The sequence below is a fragment of the Callorhinus ursinus genome, unplaced genomic scaffold (assembly GCF_003265705.2).
Source record: "Callorhinus ursinus isolate GAN/ISIS: 27379988/994484 unplaced genomic scaffold, GSC_fseal_2.0 scaffold10, whole genome shotgun sequence".
In the NCBI taxonomy this organism is placed as follows: Eukaryota; Metazoa; Chordata; class Mammalia; order Carnivora; family Otariidae; genus Callorhinus; species Callorhinus ursinus.
The window spans coordinates 7,352,482-7,374,890 of NW_027397072.1; the positions used below are offsets into that span (position 1 = coordinate 7,352,482).

The 22,409-nt window shown below is 43.8% G+C and overlaps 1 protein-coding gene across 2 annotated transcripts in view; it reads left to right on the forward strand.

Moving 5' to 3' along the window:
- CPSF3 (cleavage and polyadenylation specific factor 3) overlaps window positions 1-20,199 on the forward strand; it is a 43,820-nt gene extending 23,621 nt beyond the window's left edge. Inside the window, exons 11-18 of one of the 2 annotated variants that reach the window (XM_025867712.2) lie at window positions 3,404-3,556; window positions 4,970-5,078; window positions 6,476-6,574; window positions 7,700-7,794; window positions 9,558-9,645; window positions 14,516-14,585; window positions 17,408-17,504; window positions 19,857-20,199. In XM_025867712.2, coding sequence (XP_025723497.1) covers window positions 3,404-3,556; window positions 4,970-5,078; window positions 6,476-6,574; window positions 7,700-7,794; window positions 9,558-9,645; window positions 14,516-14,585; window positions 17,408-17,504; window positions 19,857-20,018 — 873 coding nt within the window. In that variant the 3' untranslated portion in view covers window positions 20,019-20,199. Of the gene's footprint in view, window positions 1-3,403; window positions 3,557-4,969; window positions 5,079-6,475; window positions 6,575-7,699; window positions 7,795-9,557; window positions 9,646-14,515; window positions 14,586-17,407 lie in introns of both variants that reach the window. The other variant, XM_073896980.1, reaches the window with a different exon arrangement.
- Window positions 20,200-22,409: the final 2,210 nt, after the last annotated feature.

Consider the following 22,409-nt stretch of genomic DNA (forward strand, 5'->3'; position numbering starts at 1 on the left):
GAGCACTTGGACCTGACCTTTGCAGCTCCCCTCTGAGTTGGGCAAGCTGTGCACTGTGTCTCCATTTACCCGAGGTCCCTCATCAGATCCCCCAGGCCCAACTCCAATGCTCTTTCTCTCATTTTCTGCAGCCTCCCCAGTAACTTAAGAGCATGGGCTTTGCTTGTGACTGCTTGTTTTGAATCCCAGCTCCACCCCTTACTTGCTGGGTAACCCTGGGCAAGTTACTTAACCTCTCTGTGCCCCAATTGTAAATAGGGGTGATAATGATACCTCGTAAGGTAATTGTGAGGAAGGGATGAGAGAACATAGATCTAAAGCATGTAATACGGTGCCTGGCATGGAGTAAATGCTTAATAATACGGAAAGAGAGAAAGACAAATCATATAATAGTAAAAAATTAAAGATCCAAATAGATATGAAATCACATAGCTCCTTAGTGATGTGATCTGTTTATATTTTTTAAGTTTCATGTAATACGAAAATAACAATTCTATTTTAGTGGGACTGGGGAGGGAATAAGAAAGGAAAGCTAAAAAAATATACATATTTTTAATCAACAGACACTTGGGGAACGTGTATGTGGAAACAGATGAAGTGCCCTTTCTAGACTTATTGAAAAGTAGTTTAGATGAAATAGCCTTTTGTTAGTTTTTTTTCCTAAAAGTTTTTTCATTGTGGTAAAATATATATAACATAGAAGTTGCAATTTTAACCATTTTTAAGTGTGCAGTTCCGTGGCATGAATCACATTCACAGTGTTGTGCAACCAAGAGAAACTGTACCTATTAAGCAAAAATTCCCCATTTCCTCCTCCCCAGCCCTAGGCAACCTCCAGTTTACTTTCTGTCTCTCTCAATATGCCTGGCCTAGGTATTGCATGAAGGTGAAATCCTACAGCACTTAACAGAATGTGCTCAAGGTCCATCCATATTGTAGCACGTATCAGAACTCCCTTCTTCTGTGTGGGTGACCAACATTCCGTTGTATGTATAGACCACACACATGCACGTGGTATATGCATGCTGCGGTGAACACTGGCCTCTAAGTATCTGTGTGAGTCCCTGTTCTCACTTCTTTTGAATATACACGAAGGAGTGGGCTCGCCAGATCGTAGGGTCATTCTGTTAACTTTTGGAGGAGTCACTCAACTTCCCGAAGTGGCTGCACCATTCTGCATCCCCCCAGCAGGGCGCAAGCGTTCGATTTCTCCATATCCTTGCCAACACTTGTTGTTTGCCTTTTTGTAATTACAGCCACTCCTAATAAGCGTGAAGCGGTATCTCACTGTGGTTTTTGATTCTCACTTCCCTAATGACTGATGATGTTGAGCGTCCTTTCATGTGCTCCTCTGTTAATTTTTGAGTTCTTTCTAGCCTGGAAGTCCTCACAGGGATTTGCCAGTGGCCCTTACTCGATAAGCAGAGTCTTGGGTGGAGAAAAATCCCTCATCTGCTTTTTAGCTTTGTGAATTTCGTCACAGTGCAGGCTCCTCACAGAGGTTCCCTAGTGGACGTGGTTCACGGGAGCGCTCCCACATGTTAAAGCCGGGGAGGAAGTGCTGCGGCGCCCTTTCTCTCGGCGCTCACCGCCTCATCCTCAGTCCCATTTCATTGCTCTCCAGGCTCTCTCTCTGCTGGCAGGACTGAACTCGATGCTTACCTTCCTTCAATAACCAGGTCAGCAAAAGTATATCTACGTGATAGAATAACAATAGTGTCAGTGGTAACCATAGGTAACGGCTAGCATTTATTATTTACCATGCGCCAGGTACTGTACGCATGTTCTAAGTAATCTCTGCACCTGACGTGGGGCTCAGACTTACAACCCCGAGCTCAAGAGTCACGTGCTCTGCTGACTGAGCCAACCAGGCGCTCTGTACTCTGGTCTACGTGCATCAACTTGCTTACTCCTTACAACCAACAACCATTTGTAGATGAGAAAACCGAGATGTTAAGTAACCTGCCCGAGTTCCCGTAGCTAGGAAGCACCTGTGGAGCCAGGACCGGTGTTTGAGCAGCCAGGCCTCAAGGCCGGGCTCTTTACGCGGTCATGTGCCTCTGCCTACAAGTGATGCCAGGTAGGCTTCTGTGAACCCAGGCCGGAAATCATCTACCAGGAGTCTGTAGGTTAAGAATGATCTGTCTTGTAAAATACAGATTATAGAAGTGAGTGGGAAGAGACCAGTATCTAATACAGTTGTTGTAAATACCCCTCAAAGGCTATTTCATTTGGTGTTACTATAATAAACGGAAGAAAATATCAAGTCTTTTTCTTTCCCCATAAAAATCTTCTTTTGAAGGTCTTGTATTAAGAAACCTAAAGAAAACTGTGGGTGTTCTCTGCATTAGTAAGAGTAGCAATGGTTTCGTCGAAGAATCCTACGTCTAAAGCTGGCAGAGGCTACAGAAGTCACGTGGTGCAGCCCTTTATAGTTGAACATAGAAGTCTAGAAAAAGTCCAGCTTCCGTAAAGTTGTGTATCTCACTAGTGGGAACATCTGAAGTAGAAGTGTCTTTACTCTCACTTAAAATAGTTCTACTTCAGGATTTTTAAAGCCAAACAGAATGAAAATAACTGTACAAGTTTGATTGACGGGAGGTACTTCAAAGTTGTCACGTTTAATAACATCAAGTATATGTCTGTTGCACATATTAAAGTCAGATAGGGGCCATCATTAAGCTGAACTGAGGATGTTTCCCTGTGCTCTCTTACAATTCATTCACTTTTTTAAATTTAATTTTATTATGTTATGTTAATCACCGTACATCACATCATTAATTTTTGATGTAGTGTTCCATGATTCATTGTTTGCGTATAACACCAGTGCTGCATTCAGTACGTGCCCTCTTTAATACCCATCACCAGGCTAACCCATCCCCTAACCCCCCTCCCCTCTAGAACCCTCAGTTTGTTTCTCAGAGTCCATAGTCTCTCATGGTTCGTCTCCCACTCCGATTTCCCTCCCTTCATTTTTCCCTTCCTACTATCGTCTCTTTCTTTTTTTAAACATATAATGTATTATTTGTTTCATAGGTACACGTCTGTGATTCATCAGTCTTACACAATTCACAGCGCTCACCATAGCACATACCCTCCCCAATGTCTGTCACCCAGCCACCCCATCCCTCCCACCCCCCTCCACTCCAGCAACCCTCAGTTTGTTTCCTGAGATTAAGAATTCCTCATATCAGTGAGATCATATGATACATGTCTTTCTCTGATTGACTTATTTCACTTAGCATAATACCCTCTAGTTCCATCAACGTCGTTGCAAATGGCAAGATTTCGGGTTTTTTGATAGCTGCATAATATTCCATTGTATATATATATCCATTCCTCTGTTGATAGACATCTTGGCTCTTTCCATAGTTTGGCTATTCTTACAATTCATTCTATGTAGATTTTAGTCCATGGAGAACAGAACGAAATGGCCAGATTGAAAGCAGCCCTGATTCGAGAATATGAGGACAATGATGAAGTTCACATAGAGGTTCATAATCCTCGGAATACAGAAGCTGTGACCTTGAATTTCAGAGGAGAAAAGCTAGCCAAGGTAAAAGGTGGTGGTTTCTAATCTTATCCAGGTCTTTTCTAAAGGGAAGTGTATACTTCTTAAAAATACAGACTTTTCATCAAAGCAAGATAATGTCCTTAATGATGATTTCTGTCTACTTAGTATTGTATAAAAATTTTATCCATATGCTTTTTTAGGTCTTCTTCTGGTCCTACTAATTCATTTCTTCATGTAGGAAGTTTTCAAGTACATTAGATCTTAATGCAGTTGAATTTGGTAGCTTTGTAATCCACATCTCCACTTCCTTTTCCTCCCTGTGTCTGAGAATAAACAAATACTCATTACTGTTTTATTACTACATCTAATACACTATTTCTGTCCACTGGCCCTCCTCCCAAAGAATCCAAAGATAGGCTCATATGTTTAAACATGTATGTGGTATGATAGAACTTATAAAAATTTGTCCATGTTTGATGCTGAAATACAGTATTTTCAGAATTTAAAATAGTTAAACATCTTACCTGAGATTTTAGAAGGATGATGTAAGGGCATCTGCATTTGTACCTCCTGTTAAGGATTTTTTTTAAGATACTTCTAAGGGGAATTTTTAATGATTTATCTGAAGTTTTAAGTATCTGACATGTATTAATGAGCAACTTTACAGCAATTCTTTTAATATATAATGAGCCAGATATGAGAAGGCTAACTGATGAATATCCTTCCTTGCAGTTGAGTTTGAGAGGAAAAAAAGTTAGCAACTAAGTTAAGATGTGAGACTTTTGTTGCCAAAGGACAGATGGTTGTATTTATTTACTCCTGAATTAACTCCTATTCCCAAAACTTTCCAGTGGCCAGTTTAGTGGAAGCAACCTTGTACCTATAGAAAAATGTATTCAGTTAGGAATCTAAGAATTAAATTTCCCAAACTCTGCTGGTTGAGATTTGGGGAGGGGGAAGAATTTTATAGTCAGACAATTTAGGAGAAGCGGAGTTGAACAAAATTAAGCTGCTTTCTTTACAGCAGGACTTTTCAGAGTTTTTATTTTTGCTTTATTTTTTTAAAAATTTTATTTACTTATTTGACAGACAGAGAGAGCACACAAGCAGGGGGAGCAGCAGAGGGAGAGGGAGAAGCAGGGAGCCCAGTGCGGGGCTCAGTCCCAGGACCCTGGAATCATGACCTGAGCTGAAGGCAGACACTTAACTGACTGAGCCCCCCAGGCACCCCCAGAGTTTTTATTAGGCCGTTATACATTATACATTATAAACCTTCAAGAAATATAATCAGCATTTAAAAATTCGTTTAACTAGAGGGGCACCTGGGCAGTGCAGTCGGTTAAGCGTCCAACTTTTGATTTCACGTGCCTAATGGCCATCATTAGGATTGAGTATCTGAAAAATTGCATTTTCCAAAATTGGAAATTTCTCCTCCTTTTTTTTTGTTTTAAATAGGTCATGGGCTTTTTAGCAGACAAAAAACCAGAACAAGGCCAGCGGGTCTCGGGAATACTTGTTAAAAGAAACTTTAATTATCACATACTTTCTCCTTGTGACCTCTCCAGTAAGTATACTATTAATTATCAAATATAAATTGATTTTCACATTGAAAGAAGATCTATGAAAACTTCTCTTACTAATGGCCAAATTTTAAGTAACAGCCAAGTAATAGAAATTGATGGGTTAGTAATGCACATAACTTAACGGGGGGAGAAATCTTCCTTGAACTATTTAAATGTTTGAATTCTTTGTGGACTTTTTTCTTAACTGGGAACATAAGTTCACCTCTAAGGTTGACCACTCCTGCTGACCCTTGACAAGCCTGTTTTCCACCTTTCACAGTGGAGTCCTGGTACTTTTATTTTCTGAAGTACCTTGGACTCCCCACTCACGCATTTTGATCTTTATGACCTAGACTTTTACATCGCTTGCTGGGCCTTTATGTTGTGTGTCTATATGGATGCTGGGCCACCGTTACTTTTGTTTTTAAAGATTTTATTTATTTATTTATTTGAGAGAGCGAGAATGAGAGAGAGAGAGCACATGAGAGGGAGGAGGGTCAGAGGGAGAAGCAGACTCCCTGCTGAGCAGCAGGGAGCCCGATGCAGGACTCGATCCCGGGACTCCAGGATCATGACCTGAGCCGAAGGCAGTCACTTAACCAACTGAGCCACCCAGGCGCCCCCACCATTACTTTTGCCGTAAATTTGGTATCACATTAAATAAACTGTGCTCCGTTTTATGCATAATAAAGCAAGCACTCATAGAGTATGAGTGCTTTATGAAAGGATAAGAAATGGCAGTGTTTAGGTGTTCCATCTGTGAGCTGGGCTGGCGGTCAGCTTTAGTGCACCACGCAGGTGCAGTATAACTTGTCCCCCTCTCCAGCGGTGGGTGCGGTCTTACTCTGGGCCAGGCACCATGCCGGGTGCTGGAGCACTAAAGATGGGCTACAGAGCATAGCCCCGGCCCCTGGAGGCTGCCTCATGAGAGAAGCGTTCTTGTCCAGAGCTAGTCGCCGTGCTGCGTGACGTAGAGAAGTGCCTAGGTTTGTGAGGAGAGAACAGACAGGTCTAGCAGAGTCGGGAAAGGTTTTGAGCACTTGTGCCGCGTGGTGAAGGGTTGTCGGAAGTGGCCAAGCCCGGAAGACAGCAGAGGACAGCTGGGTACTGGCTTGGAGACCTGCAGGGACCCGATGTTTTCAGGGCGGTGAGGCTGCTGTCTTATAGCTGAAGCATAAGCTAACTAGTCGGGGAGCAGGGGTGGGCGTAGGGAGTTAAAGGGGGAAATGTAGGGTGGGGAGAGATTAAGGAGTACCTTGTACGCTTTCTGAAAAACATATTCTTGTTTACCTTGCTTTAACTTCCCTCTCCCCCTGTATGTGCCAATTGTAGATTGCAGATTGTATTTTGTGTGACTGGTATTGTTACTTGAAGTGTATGTATTCTATTTCCTCTTCAGATTATACTGACCTGGCCATGAGCACTGTGAAACAGACGCAAGCCATTCCCTATACCGGTCCTTTTAATTTGCTCTATTACCAACTACAGAAATTGACAGGTGTGTGTATTTATTAAAATGCACCTAATTGTTTTCTGCTTTTGAGTAAGATAAGTATATATCTGGGAAAGGATGTTACTTGATTTGGGAAATTATCTCAGAATTTGCACAAATTTTATTTGTACTTCGCTTGGACATGTTCTCAACTTCAGGGAATTTTTGAAAGTGTACTCATAAATTTTTTAAATTGTGTTATACTTCTTATCCTTGATCCACTGAAAATTCTAAAAATATCAGTAATCTTTGCTCCTCGTGTTTAAAATCCACTTTAGTGTATGCTATTGCTAAATTTCATCTTTTTTTTTCTTATTCAGAAAATAAGTTTTCTGGTTCCATCAGGACCAGTCTATACAGCAGGTTTTACAAGAACACATGACCACTGGCCAAAGGCCAGTAAAACAGCAAACCTATTCTGTTTTCATGTTAGACCATTCGGAGCTAGAGATTTTGGGGCATGAACATAATGAGGGGCACTGACTTAAGTTAAAAGGTGTGGATTCCCTCTAATAAGCAGGAACACTGGAATAATTATACTTTATATTAATATGCTCTTCATAATTCAAATAGCAAAATACAACCATAAAATAAACCAGTAGAAAGAAAATCTTCTTTTCTTTTACTTCAGATCCTCATATTAGAATTATAGGTCATAATACAGAAAGCTAATAAAATTAACCCTTAATTAAGAGGTTCCTGGGAGGACCAGAAAAGTCTCTTAAACAACAGAATATTCCTGTAGAATGATGAAGTCTATGAAGACAGAAGGCAGAAGTGACTAGTTGGAAGTAGTTGACTAGTCTCATGTTAAATTTTAAGACGCTAGCGGCTAAATCTCTTACATAGACACAGATGTTTGACAATCACCAAAGTTCGTGACTGAAAAAATGTATAGGGTCCAAGGTAAATCCTGCCTCGTTATATGAGTTTTTTAAATACATGTTGAGATCTTTGAGTTGCTACAAGCAGTTCACATAAAACTTACTTAGTTATTTGAAATCTAAGTACACAAATGGGTAATTTTTTCATTGTGTATCAGATTTATTTCAGCTGTCTCTATAAACAAAGGAATAATGCCTCTGGAAGATTATTAGAAAATTATATACATCTTGATACTCTTTTTTTCAGGTGATGTGGAAGAATTAGAAATTCAAGAAAAACCTGCTCTGAAAGTATTCAAAAATATCACTGTCATACAGGAGCCAGGAATGGTGGTATTAGAAGTAAGATATGATCATTTACCTTAACAAGGAGGGGAAAAAATTTTAAGACTTCACATATAATTGTAGAGAAAATTTGTTTCTTCTCCATCAGGAAAAATGTGTGTGTGTGTGTGCGCGCGCATATTTTTCTTGCCCAAATCAGCTTTAAATATGACATAGCTGGGCATTTTCTACATAGTTCCAATAACATAGAAACTAATATTAAGGGCAACTGGGTGGCTCAGTCCGTTGAGCATCCAACTCAACGGTCTCAGCCCAGGTTTTGATCTCAGGATCATGAGTTGAAGCCTCGCGTTGGGCTCCATGCCCGGTGTGGAGCCTAGTTAAAAAGAAAAGAAAAGAAATGAGGGGCACCTGGGTGGCTCAGTTGTTAAGTGTCTGCCTTCAGCTCAGGTCATGATCCCAGGGTCCTGGGATTGAGCCCTGCATCAGGCTCCCTGCTCAGCGGGGAGCCTGCTTCTCCCTCTCTCACTCCCCCTGCTTGTGTTCCCTCTCTTGCTGTGTTTCTCTCTGTCAAATAAATAAATAAAATCTTAAAAAAAAAAAAAGAAATGGAACTAATGTTAAATTAAGGCTTAATATCTAGTATGTGTAGTGAATATAGGTCTCATATGAGAAGTCCCAACTAATTTTGTGATAGCGCTGGATGTCTTCACTTATATCAAAATATCTAACATTTTCAAGATAAAAATCAAATTCTGTTACATTGAAACAAATAGACTTGTCACACAGCACTCTTAAGAGTGGAATTTTGAAAATTCAAATAAGCAATATTAATTTGACCCAAATACACAAAGGCTAGAAACCATTGTGTGTGGTTCCTACTATTAGAATTTTAAATTCCTACTGGTAGAATTTGGAACCCAGACACCAAATTAATTTGATGGTTGATTTTGATAACTTGGCATCTGTTAAGCTTAAAGAAGGACTTTCAAAGTGAATCCTGGAACCAAATGATCCAGGGAGGTACCTCATCTTGTTCTTTGCCTCAAGGTAGAATCCTATGTAAGTTCTCCATCTAGATGGTCTGCTGTTCTGATCTTACAGATTTTTATTTATTTTTTTAAGATTTTGGCCATTTCTTTTAGAGAGAGGGAGAGAGAAAGTACACATGCACAAGCTTTGAGAGGGGTAGAGGGAAAGAATCTTAAAGCAGCCTCCCTGCTGAGCACAGAGCCCACGCACAGGGCTCCACCTCACGACCCCAAGACCACGACCTGAACTGAAATCAAGAGTAGGACGCTCAACCGACGAGCCCCTCACGCGCCCCTCACGCATTAGGGAAGGCACTTGTTCCTGAAATAATTCACCTGGTCCCACATTCATCTGGCAGAGGAGGAAAACCGTCTTGGAGCCCTGGGCATGTGCAGGGGCAAAGGGTCCTAGGCTTCGTGTGGGAAACAAAAGGAAGTGTTTAAAAATACTGCCTTCTTCCCATGTTGTGTGCTGATGAAACCCAGTGCTCAGGGATCTGCATTTGATCCCAGTACCTGAGTTACTGCTGTGTTACCTCATGCAAGTGACCTCTGTAAAATGAAGGTGTTCTGAGGATCAAGTGTGGGGATGCCCATAAAGCCCTTGCCACAGAGGAAGCACTCAGTACATCTTAGAGAAGTCCAGCATTATTAATTTCAGGTTAGTTTCAGTCAGTGAAAATGCAGGACACAGTCCCATATGTACACTCCGTGCATTAGCAGGTAGCGCTTACAGCTTTTGTGGTCGGCCCTATTCACACCTTTCTAATTCTGCCTTTTGCTTCACAGTGGCTGGCAAACCCTTCCAATGATATGTATGCAGATACAGTAACAACCGTGATCCTGGAAGTCCAGTCCAACCCGAAAATAAGGAAAGGTACAGAATGATTGCATTTTTATCAATTCTTTCACTTCTCCCATGGTCTGTGAACTAAAAAGCAGAAGACAGAATTCTAGAATCTGAAATCTGCTTGTTCCACTCCTGTAGCCTTCAAGATAAATATGTGCATAACACTGCATGTTACTCATATTTTACTTTTTGTCCTGGGTCTTTATTTGTGCTGTTGCCGAAAATCTGGTTGCCCTGAACACTAAGATAAAATTCCTTAGTCAAGTCCTCTCAAAAACAATTTAATCAGAAATTCCAAAATATTGCTGAATTGAGCCAGCAGTCTAATAAGAAAATCGGTGGCCCTATTGGTGCTCAGTAAAACCTGTAGAACAGAATGGAATCCCTCCTTAGGGCAATTTTGCAGTCACTTTGGGTTTTCTTTTCTAAGTAGCCGTTTTCAGTCAAAGAAGACACTAGTGAAGGCATCTGTGTTATTTCTTTACAGTTGTATCTATTTTATACATAACTCAGTGTAACGCTTCATTGGAATGGAAGGTAGCCCATGAAGAATTTGGGGAAGCCTCCCAGCCTTTACCCTTCTCATGGTACCAGGTTGTGCTCTGAGAAAATGATTCTCTTCCTTGAAATTACAAAAAATAAACAAGTAGGTAGTCTTTGACTGCAGGAGGAAAAACGTTTTGCTGGATACTTCATAATCCATTGTCTTGTACCTGACCGCATCTGTATAATGAAACGAATAAATACTTAGACGAATCTAACTTATTCATCTGAGGTACTGGTAAGCGTTTGAATTTGTTTTGAGGAATAGTAAAAAATGGTAAAAGTGTTCATCTGGATGCCGCTGATGACTTGTGTTTGTTGAATTAGCTGGTGGGGAGTGGACACCGCTGTGTGCGGGTAGCATAGTGGAGGGCACTGTCCACGTCCAGGAGCCACAGACGCCTGGCAGAGCCTGGGTTCTCCCGGGATGCTCACTTAGTGTCACAGTCTGCCCCCGGGCATAGAAGTACACGCGTGACAGAACAGCTCGAAAGGCGGTTGTCAGATTTTTCTTATTTTCCCATTTTACATTTTTCTTAGGTGATAAAAATACAAAGGACAAAGCGCAAGGTGGAGGTGTGTGGGAAGGAGGACCTTCCTTGTGCTGACGTCACCACCGATGATTGGTGGCGCGGTGAGGGGCAGTGACATGAAGGGCAGAGAACAAGAAGGAACGGCTCAAACCCAGAGCCTTGAGTGGGCACACCCTTCAGGATCGATGCCCACTTCCTTGAGAACACAGCAGGCCTTCCCTTTGTATCTTAGGTTCGTTCGGTTCAGATCAGACACTCGGAATTGAATTGCTTTAACCTCCCGGACTCCTTTCTGTTCACTGCATTTTGATAACCCTTTGTATAAAACGAAGTCTGTCTTGTGATATATAATCACCTGATGTCAGTATTTTTGTCAGGTATTTGTGTACTTTTCTGAAGTATGAGACACCTATGCAAAAATGGTGTGCTTCTAGGCTGGTTAGGATGCTGGGGAGTCTTCAGGGCTGTGTCACGTCTCAGCCACCCTGAGCCCGTTTCCACGCTGTGTGGTGGGGCAGGGGCCCCAGGGCGTGTTGGGCCTGAGCCTGTCAACTTTGGTGTCCAGATGCCAGCTGCACCTGTGACAAAGCTGCCGCTTAGTGACTGTGCTAGAAAGCGAAGACAGATAATCACCAAATATGCCTTATCCGTGTCAAACAGGAAGCAGCACGTGAGCGACCATAGATGGGTCTGACTTTATATTGCGCATTTCTCTTAGTACTCTGGTCCAAAGTGAAAGTGTGCCTTTACTCTGATCTGTACTAGTCAACAGTGGCTATTATATTATTAGTGATCCATTTTTAGTAATAATAACAACAGTGTAAACATTGTTTCCTAAGGTTAGCATCTGGGCACTCCCCAGGGATTCACTGCAAACAAGCTAGAAGAGGGTTTTTTCTATGAGTTAACTGTGCTGAATTAGCTGGAGGCCCTGGATTCCCTAGTGCGTCCCTGCTTTGTGCTGTATTCAGAAAAGGAGATTCTGTTCTTCTGGAGCAATGAGGTGCTTGCAAAGCTAACATTCATTTGACAAGTATTTACCGAGAACCTTCTGTTGGGCAGCTATTATTCTAGGTGCTCAGGGCACAGCAGCGAACACAGCAAATGGTTACCCTCGGGGAGCTGGTGGTCCAGTGAGCGCCGGGGCAGCTGCATAGCGTTTGGAGCAGGGGCAGAAGTGTAGGGCTTTATGGACCATTTTAAGGACTTTGGACTTGTAGTCTGAGTGAAGCGTGTTAATGTAAGGTTTTTAAAAGGGTTGCGCTGGTGCTCATTGAGAGACTGGGAGGGCAAGTAAAAAGAGCAGGTGTTTCAGTGGAGAGCTGTGGCCATGCAGGTGGGGGTGTGGCAGAAAGTGCTTGGGTTCTGGAGATAGGCTGAGGGTCAAGCCCGTAGTCTTTCCTGCTGGATTAGATACAGAGGGTGAGAGAAGGCAGACGAGACGAATTTTAAAGAGAGAAGACAGTGCCCCAAGGAGTGTATGTGCTACAGTAGCCTGGAAAGCTGCCACCCATGGGGCAAGGTGACAGCGTTTTTAGTAAGCAGGACTTGCTCCTTCAGAAGATGAAAAATATCACGAGGACTGACACACTCCCTCTTTTCTTTGGCTGCACGTGGGGAAGTAGAGGACATTCATCCTGTACATTTATCGTGTAACGAACTGACTTTCTCCTAGCCAAACTTGGTATTTGAACTTCTTAGAGCAGAGTCAGCAACCAGGGCCCACAAGCCAAGTTCAGCCCTCCACCTGTTTTTGTGAAGTTCTTTTGGAACACGGCGATGCCCATTTGTCTACATACCATCTGCTACTGCTCCCCGAGCGGCCATTAGCAGTCGGCTAGTTACAGCAGAGACCACGTGGCTCACCAAGCCTCAAATACGATCAGGCCATTTACAGAAGTTTGCCAGGTCTATTCTAGAGGCACCTTCTGTGAACAGGCTGATTCTTCTTAGCTGGCATTCCGCTCCGTTTCCATTTCTCAGCCTGCTGAGACTTGGGTACAGATTCTGGAAATACAACTTGTGTTTTTATCTGTGTGTGTGTGTGTGTGTTTAGCCCCACCTTCAATTTCTGTATCCCCCTGCTCTCATCAAGGACACACAGCCAAGCTTAAGCATTTTCAAAATATATTCTTTTATGTTCTTCTATTCCATTACGTCCTTCCATTTGGCACTGCACCTGTTTTCAGCACATCTGTGTCCTGACACGCACACCTACTAGGGGCAGGTGTACATATAGATAACTGTGATTTCACATTGTACACATATAATCTTAGGTATCTGAGGAGTTTGTCATAAATATTAGTGATAAATAGGCAAATATGCATACATGTGCACTCAGTTTGGAAAGTTTCTTTTAATAGTTTCATAGCTTAGATATTTTTTAATGTATTTTATGGGATTTTACATGTCAGTTAAATGCTTGTTTAATACTTAATAGAATTAATGATTATAATTAAAGTATAAAGTTTTATTATATAGCTTTCTTGGCTGGCATCTGGTTCATTGTATATTCAGTTAAAATTCAAAACTATTTATTTCATCATAAGGAAAAAACCTTTTGCGACTGTTGTGATGGATGGTTAACTGCACTTCTTGCGATTATTTCGCTATGTATACAAATACCAGTGAGACCTGCATTTTTTTAAAAAAAGGAAAAAGCCTCATGAATTAAAAGCAATCAGAGTAACTGTAGTCTGACTTATAGAATAATTTAGGAGAAATGGCAGCCTGGCTTTTTTCCACAGAGTAGGTTCATTTCACTACGATCAACTCGAAAACACTTACATCACTCCACAAAGAAACGTCATATTCTTTAGCAATCAGCTCCCAATCAAGATAGCCACTAATCTGCTTGCTTTTTTTTTCTCCTACTTTCTCTCTCTATGGATTTAGCTCTTCTGGACACTTCATAAAAATGGAATCATAATACACGGTTTTTTGTGACTGGCTTCTTTCACTTAGCATAGTGCTTTCAAGTTTCATCCATGTTGCAGCATGAATCAGGACTTCATTCCTTTTCATGGCGAAATAATTTTCCATTGTATACCACATTTTGTCTCTCCGTTCATTAGTTGATAGACATTTGGGTTGTTTCTACCATTTGGCCGTCATGGATAATGTTGCTCTCAGCATCGATGTACAAGTTTTGTGTAGACATGTGTTTTCACTTCTCTTGGGTCTGTACCTGGGAGTAGAGTTGCTGGGTCATATGCTAACTGAATGTTTCACTTTTCAAGGAACTGCCAGACAGTTCTGCATGGTTCTGCTGCTGGTGATGGGCTGGGGGGCACTTAACTGATGTCCCAGGGCACACTTGAAACACCAGATGATCTTCCTGAACTGTCAGATTACCGTGTTTTGGGGAGGGAAAGCTAAGTGATCTAACTGGCACATGGCTTTAAATATTAATTCTATTAAAATCAGTATAAGTACATTATATATAGTAGAATGCAAAAGTTATATAATGTTTTAGGTAAAATGAAAGCTCCAGAGATCTCTGAGCCAGGATGTGCCCCAGGAGTCCTAGAGTTACAAGGTCACTTCCGCGCATACATGAAATGTGGAAAAGTTTGAGGAACATTACAAATAAAATATAAAGTAATCTTAAATGTCATTTTGTGATTCTGCATTTAACAAGAACAAAAGATAAAGGGATGAAAATAGCAGTTTGCCTCAGCAGGTAGATGGTTTGTTTGTCGCTTGAAGGATTCCATAATTGATCCCCTTAAATCTTATCAGTAACTGTGTTCTGATATTGACTCGGGAACTATTCTAAATAAGAATTTGGAAATTGATCTCTGTTGCTTTTTTTTCCCCAGGTGCAGTACAAAAGGTTTCTAAAAAATTAGAAATGCACGTTTATAGCAAGAGGCTGGAGATCATGCTCCAGTAAGTATTGTCCCCATTATTGCCCCATAAGGGGTGGTGAGGCCGAGGGCAGGGAGGGGGAGGCCGGGATTTAGTTCTGGCTCACTGATGGCTGTGAAGCTCAGACAGGTCTCTTAAGTGCTCTGGATGTCTGATGTCTGTGTTTGTTTCCGTAAAGTGGTGTGAACCTCATCCTTCTAGCTAACACTCTTGCTAGTTCCAAATACCTGTGACCTTGGTTAAGCCATTTCTGGCATGGTCAACTAAGATTCGTACATCTTTACTAAGGTCAAGTACTAAACTCTTCACCTGGTGTTAATGTGCCTTTAAGAATTACTATGTATGTTCTCCTTAAATGTGAGTTCTGCGTTAAGAATGGTTTTCTTCTGGACTCTTCTCAGATAGTAAGTCTGTAAACTAAGAAGTACCTTTAAACTCAGTATTTTTCTAAACACCAGATATTAGGTCTTTCCCTTTTTCTCAAATACTCTTTAAGACTGATTTGGGGGTGCTCCTGGCTAGCTTAGTCATTGGATCATGTGACTCTTGATTGTGAGGTCATGAGTTTAAGCCTCACAGTGGGTGTGGAGCCTACTTAAAATAAACATTTTTTTAAATACTGATTTGGGGATTTTTTTTCCAGATAAAATAATCACTTGCATCATAGCGGATAACCACCATTTAAGCTATGTATTATGCCAAGAAAAGGAAAATTAAAAGATTTGAATTTAGTTTTATAATTTCCACATCTAGCACAGTGCCTTGAACATAGTATCTCTCAAATTCTTGTTGAGTAAGTGACTGCTTCTACTTTTTTCTCCCACTTTTATTAACTGCCTCTGTATTTAAATTGAAAGTTCATTGACTAGACGTCTTAACAAAAGAAGGTCCTCTGCATATTCGAGGTTTTATGTTAACATATTTGTTCCTTCCTTCCCCCCAAATTCCTCACTGATAATCTTTTAAGGCAGCCAGTTAGTAGCTTTTAAAAAACGGATAGGCTTTCAGAGGTGACCTTGCTAGAAGAAGCTACCACACGTCTTCAGAAAAATGTTCTTGATGTTGCCATTTTGCTATTAAAAAGCCTCCCTGTCATACAGACTGGAAAGCAGCTCACAGGCAGGAACAGGGACAGGCAGTGCCATTCAAAAGGCAGCAGCTTCTGTGTTTGTGTCCCCACCCCCGCGCTCAGAGCAGTCCCCCCCGTCCTCGACTCCGTCTGCAAAGGGCTGTACCCTGCAGTTCGGAAAGCCCGACCTGCCAGCCCTAGCGTCCTAATCATTCGAGAACCTGGACGCCCGGGACAGTTGGTGAGACTGTGCAACTTAACACACAGCCGCCCGCGCTCTTAGCTCTGTCGCCGAGGGGTTAGACGCCCGTGCCCGCAGCCCCTCCCAGGAGTCCAGGTTAAAAGGCGCTTCCGCAGAAGGCAGGTGTCCGGGGCCTGCGGGGCCTGCGGGGCACGTGACTGGAACAGTTGTGCCGTCGGGCAGCGCTGGTGCTGGAAGCTTCGCGGAGAGCACGCCGGTGTTGCCCTGGACGGGCTGAGCCTCCCCAGGCAGCGCAGTCGGTGGCGCCGGAGGGAAGCTCGCTGGGCTGCGGGCCAGCCTGCCGGCCTGCCGCCCTCCCGCCTTCTCTCCGCGGGCTGGCGTGGCCGGCCGCCGCCCCGTCCCTCTTCCTCGCGCTTCCACACGCCCGTGAACTGTGAGGAACGGGAACCAAAGAGCCGGAGCTTACATTCGCCTCATGAACGTGACATACTGGAGTGTTTAAACTTCCAGTCGATCATAATCTAAAAACCCCAGTTGTTTAAATCCTTAGGATTGTATAGTAGGAGTTTATTGGTTTCTGTAAACAAACCAATAATTGATTACATGAACATGAAATATTTCTTCCCTACCTTTTGAATATATTTCTGTAGTTAAAACACAGCATTTTTCCTTAGTAACAAGGGTACCCAGCCAAGTTTATTCAAACGTATTTATTAGGATTAACTTCCTAAAAGAGCAGGCGGCCGGCCGGCCCTCCCCTCGGCCCCGCGGGCTCCGTGTGCGCAGGGCCGGCCCGTCGGCCGTGTCAGACCGCGGGCTGCCCTTCCCGGCCTGGGTCCAGCCTGCCGCTTGGACGGCGGTGGCAGGCGCCTGGGTAACTGATGCGGACAAGAGGTGGAAATTAATGATTAAACCCTAGCTCCTTGGCGACAGACGCAGTGTCTGAGTGACTTCCGTCCCTAAGAAGTTGGCACATAGCAGATGCTCAGTGAAGAGTTGAACTCAAAGGAGGCGTTTGAAATTGATTCAGAGGAGCAGACAGCAGCGGACTTGAGTCTGTTCAGTGGAGATGCCTGCATTTCAGTCCCAGCCCCACTGCCTGCCAGCCGTGGGGGCTGCAGGCAAATCCCTTCCCTGGGTCTTGTTTTCCTCCTGTGTAAAAGAGGCTTCTTACTAAAATTATAAGTTAAAATCGTGTATAAAATGCATAGCACAGTACCAGCTGAAGAAAACATGCCTTTTTTTTTCTTTTTTTTTTTTTTAAGTAAGCTCTTGGCCCGACGTGGGGCTCGAACTCACGACCGTGAGATCAAGAGTCACATGCTCTACCAAGTGAGCCACCCAGGTGCCCCTGAAGAAAGCCGTCTTACTAAATGATTGCTGTGTACTTTAACCATTTTATAAAATTAGTAAAACATGTGAACTTAAGTACATCTCAGGAATAGATAGAAGTATTCTACTTCAGAACTAGGGGTTATCTTCAATATTATTTTTCCCCCGGTATATAAAAATGTACTTGACTTACTTGTTAATGCATCTTGCGCTCATAATTGCATCTTTGTTTATCTTAAGGGACATATTTGGAGAAGACTGTGTAAGTGTAAAAGATGGTTCTATTCTAAGTGTCACAGTGGACGGGAAAACTGCTAATATAAACTTGGAGACACGGGTATGTAGCTGCTCCTTCCCACATTTCAGGACATTTGGGAGAGAAAGTCAAAACAAAAGTTATCTCCGGTCTCACACCCGACAGCTCACTTCCACATTTTGGCATTTCCTTCCAGTTTTTTTTCCTCCATTTGCTTTTTACAGGCTTTATGTTATTATATATAAAGTTACACATTCCTGCTTTTTTCCTTTTTTTTTTAAGCTTATTTATTTTTTTAGTAATTTCTACACCTAGCGTGGGCGCAGACTCACAACCCCCAGATCAAGAGCCGTGTGCCCTTCTGACCGAGCCAGCCGGGGCCCCGTTCTTGCTTCTTCCCCCACCCGGTCCTAAGTGTTCTTTCGAAGATTTTATGTATGTATTCGACAGAGAGAGACCCAGCGAGAGAGGGGACGCGAGCAGGGGGAGGGGCAGAGGGAGGAGCAGACCTCCCGCCGAGCAGGGAGCCCGGTGCGGGGCTCGATCCCGGAACCCTGGGACCATGGTCCGAGGCGAAGGCCGACGCCCAACGACCCAGCCCCCAGGCGCCCCTGTCCTAAGTGTTCTTGCGCTTCACTGCACAGCACTCGGGTCTCGTGTGGATTATTCCCCATCATTTACTTTCCCGCGAGAGGCCTGAGTCCATTTCTCTTGTTTGGCATCCAGTTGATTCCAGATTTTTTCAGAGAAGCTGTTCTCTGGTTTTACCAGCAAGATCCAAGTGGCTTTTCCAAAAAATGGGATTCAAGATCGTGGGGCCTGCTCTGGTCTAACACTACACATCCTGCATAATTATTTCATAAGCATAAGTGAATAAGTATATCTTACAGTCTTGTTTTTGAAGATTAGAACAGTTCTACTAAACAAACAACATAGGTTTTAAATTTATGTTCTTTGACTATATAGATGCTTTGAGGAGACACTAGTTTATTTTACCCCACTAGGAAAATAAGCGAAGGGGATGCCTGGGTGGCTCAGTCGGTTAAGCCACTGCCTTCGGCTCAGGTCATGATCCTGGAGTCCCGGGATCGAGTCCCGCATCGGGCTCCCTGCTCGGCGGGGAGTCTGCTGCTCCCTCTGACCCTCCCCCCCTCTCATGTACTCTCTCTCTCTCTCTCTCTCTCATTCTCATTCTCTCAAATTAATAAATAAATCTTTAAAAAAAAAAAAGCAAAACAAGCTAAGAATATAACCAAGTGGTTCACTAGAGAAGTCTGGACAGCCAGCAAGCACATGAAGCAAATGTTCAGCTCCGATCCACTAGTAATTAGAGGAAATACAGATTGAAAGTACAAAACCTCACTGTTTGCCTAACACTTGGGCACAGATGGACAAGAGTGCTGGACCCGGCACCAGGGAAAACCGGGCCACAGTTTATCATCAGGGTCAGTTTGGGGCCGGGAAGGGATTATAAATGAGCTGGCACGTTCTTTCCGCAGCGGAGTTGGTGAAATGCCTAGAAAGGCTCAGAAAATTAAATACCTTTGTCCACAATTCCACTTACTGGATTTAATCAAAGAAAATAATTGGACAAGTTAATGATAAAATAATTCGAGCAGATAGATACAAGGATTTCCCTTCTAGCATTGATTGTAACAGCAGAACTGCGAGAGACCAAAATATGCGTGAGTAGGAAACTAAAGAAAATCAAAGTAGGTTGTGTGCATGATGTACACCTGGACATGGAGGTCTGTGCAGGCAGCCATCAGGAAGATGGCGATGGGGATCACTAATGGGCACAGCTGTCCCCCCCCCGCATTAGTGAGGGCCAAGAACAGTTAACAAGATCGCAAGTATGACAAATTACCCCATTTTGGTTTTAAAGAAATACATATGTGTAGCTCAAAGTCTGGAAGGTTATATACTGAAATGTTCACAGGAGTTATCATTAGGTTATAGAAAAGGGGTTACTTTTCTCTTTCCTTACTAAGTTGTAATATGGGCAATATTTATCATATAAAATTTTAAAACCGCATATAGTGTTTTGTAGCTGAGAAATTACTAGAAGATTATTAGTCTAAATCAGATTTAATACAAATTTTGAACTTGCTAAGTAATTGGTATTACAAAGACTGAGTTCCTGGTAGTGTCACTTACTGGGTTAGAATATGGGCTTGGAAGTAAATCTAGTTCACTAGATTTTCCATTTATTCCTTTTTCCAAAATTAACCTCTAATTAGACCCAGTGATTGTGCGGTCGGGCTCCGCGGGTCAGGCCCACGCCTGCGGGCCTGAGGGCCACAGCTCAGGGCCCCAGACGCCAGGCTTCGGTGACCCCCGCCCCCCTCCCCCCGGAAATGGGGATCAGTCTGTCTTCCCTACGACACTTGTAGACGCTTAGGGTGAAAGGCCTGTTTGTGCTTTCACTTTCAGACTGTAGAATGCGAAGAAGGGAGCGAGGAAGACGAATCCCTGCGGGAAATGGTGGAGCTGGCCGCACAGAGGCTGTATGAGGCCCTCACCCCCGTTCACTGGCAACCGGCCGCCTCCGGATGCGTTAAATCTTCTTCAGAACGCTTGACTCCACTTCTGTGACTTAAAATAAAATACCTTAGTTTCTCGGGAGTAGCCTAGTGACTTGTGACGTCAAATGACCTTGATTCCAACAGCTTGGGTGCTGCTAAATTACCAGCTGATCTGTCCATTATTCCAAAACTACTGAACAAACTGCCTAAGCTGCCAATGAAACCTTTCAGATCTGCTCATAGCAACTGAATCAGTGTCTTCGTGGCCTTTTTAAGGAAAGAAAATACATGATGTTTTGTATTTTCATGTCCATATTCTGAAGGGAATTAATAGAGATTATCACCTCAAGTGCCTTTTCTGTTCCCTCCTGATACTCTTCGCAAATTCCTTTATTGTACATTTGTAAAATTACGACTTTCGGGATTCAGTGATACTTTCTTTCAATTCCGAGATACTCAATTCACATTCAATTCAGAGATATTCAGACTATAATTTTTATGCCTCAAGTTCCAGGGGATTCAGGTGTGAGTTGTTGAATTGCTCTGTGTGTAAATTAATCATGAGGCCAGTTTCCTGAACCGCGTGTAATTCAGACTTGCAAATACCTGCCAGAGGAGTGTAGGGGTGCAGCGTGCTGAGGGAGATGAGCTGGGGTGTTCCTTGGGGTCCGCTTCCACGCACGGGGGGCGAGCACGAGCAGAAACTCGCTCTCACCTTCATGCCCAACTCGAGAGTCGCTGACGCTCACCATCGAGCTAAAGGCGTCCGCCAACCGCGGCCCCTGAACCCCACCGACCGTTAGGCCTCTTCCTGCCTCACCTCTTGGTGACGCGGCCGCTGAGCGCTCCTTCCCTGTGTTGTGACAAGCTTGAGTGCACAAATCTGAAGTTGTACTTGAAATATTTCTGTAAGACACCCTACCCCACTTTTGTCTCTGGCCCAAACCAAAGGTCTAAGGGTCACCTTTGGTGTCATGTAAGATTTTATGATATTGTTTTTTTAAAGATTTATTTTATTTTAGAGCAGGAGGGGCAGAGGGAGAGAATCCCAAGCAGACTCCTGCCAAGCACGGAGCCCAACGCGGGGCTCGATCTCACGACCTGAGCTGAAATCAAGAGTCGGGCACTCAACCAACAGAGCCACCCAGGCACCCCTGTTTTGAGAGATTTTAAAAACATTTTTAAGTCACAAAAAATACATACCTGTCATACCTTAATAAGACAATATATATAGTAAAGACGGAATGTGCCTTTTCCCCTAGTCCCTCTCCCTTAGGTAACCAATTGGAGTTAAGGATTCCAAATTGCTCCTGAGTCGGCCCTTGTCTTCTCTCCACGGTGGCTCTGAGCCCCAGTCACCCTGTCCCCTCTGGTTCCTGCCACAGCTTCCCTGCTCCTCCCTGAAACACACAGACCCGCTCTCGGGCCCTCCCTACTGAAAGTCCTTCGGGGCTTCATTGTAATTAGGATCAAGTCCAAACATCTTAACTAAGCCAGGCATTCTCAACCGTGGCTACGTGCTGCAATCACCTGGGGAGCAGTAAAAATATACCGAGGCCCACATCTTACCATCAGAAGTTAACTTGGTCTGGGGTGAGGGCCCTTTATCAGCACATTTTCAAAGCTCCCCAGATGATTCTAGTTGAAGCCAGGGAACTCCTGGCCTGAAGACTTGGCTCTGCATCCCACCACCTGCCTCTCCGGCTCCAGCCGTTCTCCCGACACCTTACGTCCCAGCCACAGCGAGGTAGGTCAGCTTTTCTATGGTGCACTGCTTCCCTGGCGAGTCTGGTTTTCGCCTTAGGCTCAGTTGTTTGAAACCATTGGCCATCATACTTCATGGCACAGCTGAGGTGGCAAGGACTCTGGGCAGACGAGTCGTGGAGCTCCTGGGAGTAGGCCCCCAGCGTGGCTCTGCCCTTGGCCCCTCTAGAGTCCTGCTGGGTACCTGCTCAAATTCCTCATTCCCCTCCCTGGTATCTTACCACCCTGGCCTGCCTTCAGCAAGAATCCGGTTTCTGGAAATTGTACATCCTTCTACCCTCCACCCTGCTCCTTGGCTATGGATTCCCACCTTTCCTAATTTCTCTCCCCTCCTGCAAAACCCCATCTTCGTCCTTGAATAGTCTGCCTTCCTGTCTTCAGCAAACGTCTTAAGTTTTTCTTTGAGGTCAAAACCTTCGATAAATGCTTGAGTCCGTTTACTTAACGAGAGATGGCTGTGTGATGAACGAGTCCCTCGGAAGCGCTTCCTACCCCCGCGAGCTTCACACTCTTGCTGTTTGCGGAAACATCTGGCCCCGCGTGGAGGGTGACGTTGGCTCTGCGGGCGGCGCCAGACCGCTCCCCCTTCCGGCTCCCGGGGAAGTGCCGGGCGGCTCCCGGACGGCAGGGGGCTGCGTGCGCCCCGCCCCTGACGGGATGAGCCCACCAACAGCGAGGCCGCTGTGTAAACGGACAA